Consider the following 12,050-nt stretch of genomic DNA (forward strand, 5'->3'; position numbering starts at 1 on the left):
TAGTGCAGTTTGAATATATGAAATGAGACGGTGAAATTCCTGTGTAATCCTCTAATCTTATAACCCTGACTACTAATGATTTGATGCATATTCTTCTAGATATCTTCCTTTGCTTCTAGGAAAGGGACACGTATCTAGTATTATGTATTTTCAAATATTCATTTTTATGTTTAAAAATTTTTAAGGTTTATTTTTGAGAGAGAGAGAGAGAGTGAGTGAGTATGGGGGCAAGGGGCAGAGAGAAAGGGAGACAGAATTTGACGCAGGCTTCAGGCTCTGTGCTGTCAGCTCAGAACCCGACATGGAACTCGAACTCATGAACTCTGAAATGATGACCTGAGCTGAAGTCGGATGCTTAATTGACTGAGCCATCCAGGCACCCCTTTTCTATTTTCTATTTAAGTAGTATGCTCTGTGGCAGCCATTATACAGGGTCCTGAGGACAGTGAGCCAAAAGACCTCTGCCATCCTGTAACCTGTTCTGTGGGAGGGTAGATAGTGACTAGTGAGTGACATATATTACAACATATATACGTAAACTGTAGCAAGTGTTACAGAAGACAAGTGTAGAATGAGATTGCATAGTAGAAATGATAACCTCTTCAGAGCTATGCTTTGAAAAGTTTTCTTTTTCAAAACCATTCAGTTTCTGTTTAGATATTATGATGAGTACTCATTTGTATAAAACATCCTACACATGAATGAACATCCTCTTATAATTAAAGTACTATTTGCCTCTTATTTTTAGAGTTTTTGTATTTTTTTAAACTTATTTATTTATTTTGAAGGAGAGACAGAGAGCAAGCGTGAGCAGGGGAGGGGCAGAGAGAGAGAGGGAGAGGGGAGAGAGAATCTCAAGCAGGCACTGCTTTTTCAGCACAGAGCTAGATGTGGGGCTCAAACTCATAAACTGTGTGATCATGACCAGAGCCAAATCCAGAGTTGGATGCTTACCCGGCTGAGCCACTCAGGTGTCCCTGTATTATTTTAAAATAGCAAGAAATCTTCAGCATTTAACTTCCATGACAAAAAGTTGAAAACTCCACTCAGCAAATATTTATAAGTACTTTTCTGGGTCTTCATTTCTAATCATCAGTCAGTTATGTGCTGTACAATGTTTTGTTACTAAAACAACAGTAGCAATTTGGAAATGGCAGTTTGTTCAAAGCAGCATATTTTTGGTGGTGGCAGAGGGGTGGGTTATTAATGTTAATACGATGTCACACCCAGATGCTTTAAAAAGTATCTTACACAGAATCCTTATTTTTTACTTAATATTAGTGGAGAGTATATAGTGTGGATATTTTGTGCTCATGTAAGTTCAGAAAGTGCAGGGTTCAGTGAATCTAAACATTTTTATCTCTGGGGTTTCTCTGAACCTTTAATATCTTATATCCTGGGTCTGCCTTGCTTTATACTTCTTTGGATAGTTATCTAAGGAGAGAAACGAATGCCCAGTAGAATCTAAAACAACAACAACAACAACAACAAACATTGTGAGGCTGTGTTTCAAAGATATACAGTAATTTCAATGTTAAAAACATTAACTGGACGTGATTTGTTGCTTATATGCACTAGATATTTTATATTTATATACTGATTTTTGGGAAGTAGTTTGCGTGTAACAAAAGAACCATTTCTCCATTGCATTCTTCACTGGGAACAGAAAGTGAAATTGATGTTTCTTTTACATTTCAGAACAAAGTAGAAGAGATGACTTAGAAGCTTTAGGTCATATGTTCATGTATTTTCTGAGGGGCAGTCTTCCTTGGCAAGGCTTAAAGGTAATTGTTTTTGTGTTTCCTTTTGAATGTAGTGCATTGTGATTATGGTAAGATTCTGTCTTGCAAGTGGTTAATTTTAAAATGACCACCTTGTCAAGACTTTTTCCCCTTTGTGTTTTAGGCTGACACATTAAAAGAGAGGTATCAGAAAATTGGAGATACAAAACGAGCCACGCCAATAGAAGTCTTATGTGAAAATTTCCCAGGTAATGAATAAAGCCACAGATACACGGGCTTCTACGCAGAAAACCAGGGCTGTTAATGTTATTGCTCAAGTTATAAGTATATTTTTTCATACTTACCTGAGTTCAAAGTAGGATTTAAAAGATGCCACCATTTGAGGCATAGACAACCGGGGCAGTTTGTAAATTTGGTTTGTTAAGATGGCATTATAAAAGAAGAAAGTCCCATCTTGACCAATATCAGTTCAGATATCACTGACATACTTTTACTCAGTGAAAATGTTTGCTCAGAAATGCCAACTGTAAAGTTTTGGTGTCCAGTGCTAGTCACTTGAGTCTCCTTGTCATGCTCAAAGGAGGGGTATTATGTATGATTTAGTTTTTGAAGTACATTCAAATCTTAACCAACCTTTCTACTCTTAGGCTAACCTTACATGGGGGGGGGTATGGAAATAATTTTATTTTCTTGTAGATTTTTGACACTTCCGATTAAGCCAACAAAAATTTTCTTGAGATTCTTAAATCAATTAAGGAATAAGAATAATGTGTTACTAATGAATTAAGCCAAAGAGAAACAAACGTGGAGGTAGAAGACTGAGTTCCCAGCTCACTTCTGTATCCCCAGTCTTCCTGCACAAAGCTGGCCTTTGGGTGGTAGCAGTAGCTGTGCAGAAGCTCAGGTAGCCCTTCCTCAGGTTTGCTTCTGTTGTTCTTTGACGGCAAACTGTAATTTCGTGTTTTTCTCCTTTGCTGTCACATCAAGAACTAGAAGGTTAAAAACAAAATACCGGTTGAGCCTAGCAGCATAGGTGTAAACAGATTGGCTGTGTGTTATCAGGAATTTCTGTACACCCTTCAGCAGGAAACAATGGGTGTCAAAGTACAGGAGCCAGCTGTCATTTGTAGAAGATGGAAGAGGGAGAGTCACCTTAGGAGGAAGGTCCCTGCTGGGTCCCACTCTCCTGCCCACTGGGCTGGGTGTGATCCTGTCCTTACTGGATCTGCCCTGGATCAGAAGAGCGCCTGAGGGCTACCTTCCGTCTCCTACCACCATGAATCTCTGTGTCCTGATGGGGAAACCCCGTTTTACTAATTGCTCCCCCTTTTACCCTTTCACTTTTATGGGTTAAAAATACATACTTCTAAAACCTTTGGGAATTACAATGGCACGGAAAGATTTATATGTTGCCAAAATAATTGTTAGATGACCAGAAATCCAAAGGAGAATTGAACTGTGTTGCCGTGTTATATTTCCGAGATCTCTTGCTGGTTTTTGCTGAATCAGTTGGTTAGGATTCTGCACGTAGCCCACATTCAGAATTTGAATCCCCTCTGGGACTAAAAGAAATCCATCAACATAGTGCAGATACTTTTATATATAAACCAATTCCTGCCAGTATTGTATTTATTAACTATTTTTTTCAGCTTCCTCAATTAATTGTTTGAACTGAATGACTGAAATGCCCAAGGTTTTCTTTGCTTTGAACCCATTAATCCAGTTGACAAGTTAAGTGTTCAATTCTTAGAACTTACCTTTTCCCATAATACCTTTTTTCTACCAATATTTTAAATAAATTTGCTGAGTAATGTGCCTATGTTTAAATAATGATGCATTATTGCTAATTCAACCTTTAGTACATTCCAAGGCTTCTCTTCAAAATAACAGCGTAATATAAAAATGTTAGCCCTTCCTAATGAAATGAAGCAAACATATTTGTTAAATGAAACTTCTCATTTTTCTTTTGGCCCTATGTTTTTTTTTCCCTTCTCTTCTCCTTTTTAACTTCATTTTGATTAAATTCCTAAAATTTGAAATCGCATTAGAATGTTGTTACTGTTTTGTGTTTTTATAACACTGTGCTTTCAGATATTTTGTTATCAGTGGAGCATATAGAAAAATGTGATCAGAATAACTTTTGTTCCTTTCTAGAAGAAATGGCAACATATCTTCGTTATGTAAGAAGGCTAGATTTTTTTGAAAAACCAGATTATGACTACCTAAGAAAACTTTTTACTGACTTGTTTGATCGAAAAGGATATATGTTTGACTATGAATATGACTGGATTGGTAAACAGTTGGTGAGTACTTTATGCTATCTAGTGAAGGATTGTTTGTAATATTTCTTTTTCCACAGCACAGCTTCTTCAGTGAATGAGTACAAATACTTTTTAAAAAGGATTCATTTTAATGGACATTTTAAATAGCACCATACTAAAATTATTCTTTGAATTTTACAAAGATCCCACATTAGGACTCCTTGCTTTTTATTATTTATTTATTTTTTCAAAATCTGTTTGTTTTTTTGAGAGAGAGAGAGAGAGAGAGAGAGCATGAGCCAGGGAGGGGCAGAGAGTGGAGAGAGAGAGCATCCAAAGCAGGCTCTGGGCTGTCAGTGCAGAACCCAGTGAGGGGCTCGAACCCACAAACTGTAGAATGACCATCTGAGCCAAAACTGAGAGTTGGACACTTAACCGACGGAACCACCCAAGACCCCATGGACTCCTTGCTTTTTAAAGTAATGAGTTATTTTGTTCTTTTCATTCCTGATTTAGTTCTTTAATTTTTTTTAACGTTTATTTTTGAGAGAGAGCGAGCGCGAGAGAGAGCGAGCGAGCATGCACAAGCAGGGGAGGGGCATAGAGAGAGGGACAAAGTATCTGAAGCAGGCTCCAGGCTCCAATCTGTCAGCAAAGAGCCTGACGTGGGGCTTGAACTCACAAACCGCGAGATCATGACCTGAGCAGAAGTCATACGTTTAACTGACTGAGCCATCCAGGCACCTTTTCATTCCTGATTTAGTTCTTAATATGAAGTATAATATTTTTTTGTATAATGTCCCATTACTGTAAAAGATCCGTTAGTTGTACATTTTCTTTATTTTAGCCATTTCTCAAAATATTTGTAATTTAAAATTACAAGTTTTAATTATACTAGCAGTGTTAGGCTATGTCTTAAAATAGATAGTTAAAAATTAGAGCATGTTTTGTGTTTTTAGAACTATTCTAAGTTTTTATAACATAAAATTTATCTTGATTATAACTAAGATTGGTGATCAATTAATGAAAGGGATTTATCATTAAATTTTTCATTTTATTTTTATTTTTTATTTTATTTTATTTTATTTTTTATTTTAGTGAGGAAAGAGTGCCTGAGTCGGGGAGAGGGGCAGAGGAGGGGGAACAAGAGAGCGAATTGCAAGTAGGCTCTATGCTCAGTGTGGAGCCCAAGGCTGGGCTCGATCCCACAACCCTGGGATCACGATGGGACCTAACTCCAGAGTTGGCTGCTCAACCAAATGAGGCACCCAGGTGCCCTTAAATTCTTTGTGGAGACCACTTTTTAAATATTTCTTCTCACCAGTTTTTTTTTTTAATAAATATGAGGGTCTTACAAGATTTTCTTAATTGTGACTCACTGTTTTGAGTGAAGTTTTGTCCATATTTGAAACTGCCAAAACTCTCAATTCAGTTGATTTTGAACAACTGACTTATTTAAGTGTTTAGTTTATATTTTGCTTTAATCCAAAGTGACTTGACTATATGTGCTATTTATGATATCAGTCTGAATAAACTGTGCTTAAAGTATTTCTGTTAGATTTTGAAATATGTATGAAAAGTAAAATTTTTTATGAGTCTCTCCTGAGTCAGAATATTGACAGTAAGCAATTTTTGAGCTTATTTTAAAAAATCATTTATCATTTGCTCAATTTTCTTAAAATAATTTGTTCTGTTTATACATTAGCTTTGAAGTTGACAGACATCTACTAATACACTTTCATTTCTTTAGATATGAGAAGGAACCTAAAAGTAATGACAGCATTAGAAAGTCTTTTAATGATACAAAAATGTGAATACTTGATAAAATATGTAAATATTTTGAAAATACACTAAAAAGTAGCTATTTTTCTCTTGTGTTAACTTAGTTTTAATGACACAGTCCATGGGTGTTACCTCTTCTTAAGGCGTTAAGCGTCTTTTAGTTTTTCCTTGATTGTGTTCAGGAGCGAAGTGATTCTAAGTAAGACTTGTGCAGTCGAAGGTGTTGATGCTCATTGTTGTATCGTAGCCGACTCCGGTGGGCGCTGTCCCGCAGGACCCCGCTCTGTCATCAAACAGAGACGCTCATCCACACCGGGACAAGATGCAGCCTTCCAAAAATCAGGTTTGCTGCCCTTTCCCATCGCACGTCTTCATTTCTTTCTGTACTCCCTCTGATCGTTTAAATATATTTGGTGGTTTCCCATGCCCAGATGATAGCTTTCCCTGTGTGTGTGTGTGTGTGTGCGTGCGTGTGCGCACATGTGTATGTGTGAAAGCATCTACACAGTGGAGATAGACACTGAAGGATTGCGATACTTACTTTTTCTTCAATAGACAAAAGGGACAGGTTATATACACCCACATAGGAAGGATTGAAAATACATAGATTTGCAACAAATAAACCATTTCCCCCTATGTTCACTCATTCCTAGTTTAAGAATCACATGAAAATGGGTAATCATAAATTTCGAATTAGTGGTATAGATTAGTATAAACTTTGAGAATATTTGATATTCTGTTAGAGTGGCAGTATTTGGATACGGTGTTGGAATAGATTGTAATAGCAGTTGGTGTTTCTAACTGTAGCCTGATTTAGGGGAATAAGTTCTTTGTGGAGGTTCTGCTATTTGAAAGCTACTGCTGTACATGTTGCAGAAATGCACAAGTACGAAAAATGGTATGACCAGTAAGAATTTTTTTCAATGTTGTTATTTATTATTGAGAGACAGAGCATGAGCATGGGAGGGGCAGAGAGAGAGGGAGACCCAGAATCCAAAGGAGGCCCCAGGCTCGCAGCGTCAGGCACAGAGCCCGACTTGGGGCTCCAACTCACAAACTGTGAAATCATGACCTGAGCTCAAGTCAGACGCTTAACCAACAGAGACACCCGGGCACCCCAGAAATTATTTTATAATGAGTGGGTAAAACTCACTCAGTCTCTAGAATTGGGAATGACTTGGTCCTGGAGAAATGACTCTATCTTTCCAAGCCTCAGTTCTCCCATCTGTGAAACAGAAATAATGCCTGTTAATTCCTAGCATAATAGTAAGCATTCAGTAAATCTCAACTCTCCTGGCTGATGTTACTGTTACCATGATTATTATAAAAAGTCGTTAATAACTACACTGCCAAATAGTGTCAGCTCTATCACATGAAACACATTAATGTAGTGCCATGGAGGATGACTATGTGGCATCTGTAGACGGAGAAGGTGGCTTTTGAGAAGAATGAATGGAATTTTTAAAGGCAGGTGAAGGAATAAGGCCATTTTGGGGGAGAGTGAGTAGTGAAAGATAGGAAGGAATCTTTTAAAAATCTAGAGTTTGTTTGAGGAATAGTGAGCTTTTCAGTTTGTATATGTGCTGCCGAAGTGAGCACTGAGCTTTTCAGTTTGTTTGGAGCTGAGAGTAGGCTCGAGGGAAGGCAGAGCAGATAAATGGACAGTGAGGAGTTTGTGTTTTCTGGGCAGGGTAATTGAAAGCTGTTGACAGTTTTGTAAAATGAAGCTTTATTTAACCCATCTTTGACCTTTAGGTCATTTTGCTAATTTGGGTCTTCAGAGTTTTCAGTTCTAACCCTTTCTGGGGAAGGGGTCATGTGTTAGCCTTTCTTCCTCTTCTGTCTTCTGTCCCACTGGAGTTCCCCTGAGTTAAACAAGAGATGAAAATCAAAGGAAAAAACACAACTTACTAAAAATTATAGCAAAATAAAGGGCTCCATTTAGGGGATATTTAACAATATTATGTTAAGTACATTATATTAAGTACAGCCAATTTAAAAAGAGTAGGTTTAGAATTTTGCCTTAGAAAAATTGGGACAGTAAAGGGTCTTCTATAGAAATCACTTCAGATACAAATTACTACTCATCGATAGCTTGAATACTCTGGTAAGATGCTGCCTATCGAAAGAAATGGCTCAAAAGTCAAAACTTAGGGTTGGTGTTTTATAAATCACAACTAAATTCTCGTTTGGATGGAGACCAATAAGTCATGTTCTCTGGCGATCACTATTTGAGCTGTTAGGTGTTAAAATAAGTGAGGCTCTGATTGTTGAGTACAAGTAGAGATTAAGTATTTTCAAGATTTAACTTCCTATGTGTTTCAGACCTGTCTGCCTGGCTAGATTGTGAGCTCACTGAGGGCAGGAACTGTATTTGTGTGTGTGTAGTCCTTGTTGCACTCAGTGTAGGGAGTCAAGGTGTGTTTTTTGTTTTGTGTATTTTCAGGCGACCCTTTAGGGTAGCTTATACATTAAACTTGAAACCTGGCCATGCAGACTGTCATCATAATGGAAAAGTTGTGTATCTCAAAGACTTTTCCTACATATCTGTGAAGCAGTAAACAAACATTTCAGTCCTCTGGGAAACCCGAAGTTGACAGTCGCAAAAGAACATTTAATTGAATGACTGAAATGTTGTAGTGTCCCCAGATAAACAGTTTGTAACCTGAAGTTGATGGTTCAAGTTCTAGGTTTCCTGAAATTTTAGACCAAGTGTCAGGTGTACGTAACAGTGGATTCTGAGGAAAGTCTGTCGATAGAGCTTTTCCTGTCTTCTGAAAGTGGTCCAAGACTCCCTCCTGTCACCTGTTGTTCTGGGCAGCCACTGAGGTATTTGTCTCTGATTCAGCATCATTTTCCTTCCTTCTTGTTCAGGTTCATTCTCTTCTAATTTATCTCAATTTAAGCTACTCACCTGCCACATTCTGGTCATGAGCCTGGAGGGTTTAGTGAAAAGGCTGAGAAATGTTGTAACTGTTTTGATTGATACTCATACTTTATACGTAACTTGGCATCATGCAGTTTAATTTGGGAAGCTTAGTGGTGGAACATTTATTCATTGTGCCTGCTTGTACTTTAACGTCTCTTCCCGCCCAGGGTTGCTCTGGCTGCTGATAGATTCAGGTTCCCGACAGCCTCATGTGCTTGGCGCTTTGTGACACACTTTTCTTTTTTGTGGCAAGGTTTTCTGGACTTAGGTTGAAAAAGAAAGGAAGAAGGAGGACTGAGGACTTCAGAACATGTGTAATTATATTAAGGAGCAGATAGTAAGTACTATTGGCAGAGCAGGGTGTTTGGCTCTTGAGTTTGATTCGCTGCTGTATTTTGCAATTTCTGTGACCTTAGGCAAGTATTTAAAGTCTCAATCTCTTCATCATTAAAATGAGGATAATACTCCGTGTCTGAAGATGAGATAACACCGACAAAGCTAATGCTGAACCAAGTTGTAAAAGAGTTTTAAACACTTTATTCCTTCCCCTTCTTTGTATTAGCGCCATCCACATTTTCTGAAATATTCAGATAGACCCCTGTTAAGCAACTCTTACTGATTCTGTGGGTAGATTATTCGTTTGTGGTTATTGCCATGCCCATTTGCTGAGTCATGTAAAAGCATCAGGAATTATCAGCCTGTCCTGGGAATGGGTTCCTTAATTTGAACCAGATAAAAAGAGGTGAAGGAAGGAAAGGATACTCAGTCAGTGTATAACAAAGAAAATTTCTTGTCATAGCCTTATTGTGTTCTCTGTAACACTGTTCGCTTTTCAAAGAACTTTTCTGTTTTCTCAGATTAACCTCACAATCAGAAACACGGCACTAAGTAAGAGAGAAAGGTTTTTTAGGATCTAAGTACAGCTATTTAAGGACTATCTTTCTTAACATTGCTAGAAGTAGTCCATCATCAGAAAACCAGTGGGGCCCTCTACTGTAAGAAAATAGAGTGGACATTTTAGTACTTCTGTGATTTATTTGGAATACTTTCTGGGGCACATCACTTTTACCTCCCTGGTTCTTTGTTAACTTCATTTATAAAACTGGAGGGTAGAGCCTATGGTATCTAAAGTCCTTTCACTTCTAAATTCTGTGGTTCTATATTTTTTTGTGGTTGATCAATACCTAATAGTAGCCATTTAACTAAGAACCTCTCCACATCCCATATGCAAAGATAACTGCATCTGTGATTCAGAATAGTGAGGGTATTTTAAATTTCCTTTTGTACGTTTGTTTTCTATATTACAAGGATGAGATGTTTAACATATTGGGTTTTTCTTCTTCCATGCATGCCACATGCATTAAATAAATGGCAGTCGGCAGACCACAGGGCAGCTTGGGACTCCCAGCAGGCAAATCCCCACCATTTGAGAGCTCACCTTGCAGCAGACAGACATGGTGGCTCGGTACAGGTATTTTCTGATTTTTGCATGAGTGATTATTCCCCAAATTTATACAACTAACCCTTTTTTGGAACTCATGGCATGACTTCATATCCTAATGAAAAACTTGTTGCTGAACTCTCCATAATCCTACTCCTTTGTATTTAACGAAAAAGTGAAATTAACATGGTCTAGAAAGACCACCAGGGATAGATACTCCGATTTTACCTTTGTACATTTTTGCAAGTTTAATCAACAGTAGTTAAGTAAGTCATACTCAGAACAGGTTAGAAAAACCCACTGAATTATTTGACATACGTGATAAGCTTGCTTTTCCAATAATAAATTCAATCTTTTGTAATGCTTTCAGTAACAGAACACTTTCATATCTTTTCCCTTTTGTTGGTTTTGCCTTCTTCAAACTTAAGTCAACTAAATAGATATGAAAGTTTTTCATCCTTCATACTCAGAATGTACTTTGTGATTAAGTGGTCAAATAAGCATGACCTTAATTTTTATAAAGGTTTATTTTGTTTGTATTTGTAGAAAATATCAGGTGCAGAAAATAATTTCAAGGACAAATAGTTATTGAGTACTCCCTTCAGTTTTCTTTATAAAAATTTGAAACGGTCTTTTATTTATGTATTCCTAGTTTTTGATGTGTTCGTTCCCCCAACCCCTTTTCTGTATACTTAGAAAGTTATATCTTGCCCTCTTGTGCCTCCTAAATTTTCATCTTTTATGTGTATTGTGGAAAGGGAAAGTTTCCAAGTCTTTTATTTTTTTTAAAATGCTAGCTTAATGTAATTTAAATGCTGGTTTAAAGTAATTATAAATGTTATCTCAGTCCATTTCAATTTAGAACTTTCTTTAAAAGTTTTGATATTTTTTCCTCCACGTATTTCCACTTGAATAATTTTCCATTATGCTTTACCAATTTGCATTTTTCTTAGTCTATATCTGTATATATTTAGTTTATTGGGTCTCTGCTCTGGATTTTATTCTTTCTTGCTTTGAATTCTGAAAATCAATTCCTGATTAAATCTTCCAAGTTCTCATGTTTTTCTCACATTAAGTTTTAGAGGTAATTTAAATTATATAGCCAAATATTTTTATAGAATTTTGTAGTCCGTTTAACTTCCATTATTGCATAACAGATATTTGAAGAATTCTATAAAAATTTAGAGTGAGGGACCCAGAGGCAAGATCCCTGAATTGTAAAACTTTATTATGACTCCAGTTCACATCCTTGGAAAAGTTAAGAGAGCAAATTACATTTAGTTTCGTAACACAAACGGGATTGAGCGTGTCTGTATATGTTTACTCATTTCTGAAGTGTTGTATGTCACAATGGTAGGTGTCAGGACCCTATTAGACAAGTTTCCTACCACTTCTTGCCCATTCCCACGCAAGTATTTTCTCAGCTACTTCTTACTCTTTGGGACTCCCAGAGGTGGTTCGTGGAATCTCTGGACAGTTAAAGGGTGAATGAGTTTGGTGGTGGGCTCGCGACTTTGATACTGTATGTTCTCTTTTTTCACGTTTCCAAAGAGATGTTTCAACTCTGGTCCTTCTTTATCATTGCTTTAAAGTTTCTCTGCCTACAGAGACTCCATCTGGCTTCATCCTAATATTTAATAAGTGATCACTTTTACTTCCTAAAATTCTGTAATATGCAAGTAAAACAAAAACTTTTACACTGTTTTCATTGACTTCATGAATACATTTTATAACAGCAACTAAGCAGACATGAAGGACACTAAGTCAGTTCGACTGCTGTGAACAATTTACTGGCAGCCTAAGTAGGTTCATGCCTGAATCTTGTTCTGTCCTAAAATATTGACTTCATTCACGCTCTATATCCGAGCCACTTAAAAAGTTTGAAAAGTTACACT

General features: G+C 37.1%; 1 protein-coding gene across 5 annotated transcripts in view; it reads left to right on the plus strand.

The window, feature by feature from the left end:
- CSNK1G3 (casein kinase 1 gamma 3) overlaps positions 1 to 12,050 on the plus strand; it is a 111,125-nt gene that overhangs the window by 78,494 nt on the left and 20,581 nt on the right. For 3 of the 5 annotated variants that reach the window (XM_029941773.1, XM_029941774.1, XM_029941776.1), the window contains exons 7-10: positions 1,699 to 1,784; positions 1,906 to 1,990; positions 3,897 to 4,045; positions 6,033 to 6,128. In XM_029941773.1, coding sequence (XP_029797633.1) covers positions 1,699 to 1,784; positions 1,906 to 1,990; positions 3,897 to 4,045; positions 6,033 to 6,128 — 416 coding nt within the window. The remainder of the gene's footprint in view (positions 1 to 1,698; positions 1,785 to 1,905; positions 1,991 to 3,896; positions 4,046 to 6,032; positions 6,129 to 12,050) is intronic. The other 2 variants (XM_029941775.1, XM_029941777.1) reach the window with 2 other exon arrangements.

The sequence above is a fragment of the Suricata suricatta genome, chromosome 6, assembly GCF_006229205.1.
Source record: "Suricata suricatta isolate VVHF042 chromosome 6, meerkat_22Aug2017_6uvM2_HiC, whole genome shotgun sequence".
Classification (NCBI taxonomy): Eukaryota; Metazoa; Chordata; class Mammalia; order Carnivora; family Herpestidae; genus Suricata; species Suricata suricatta.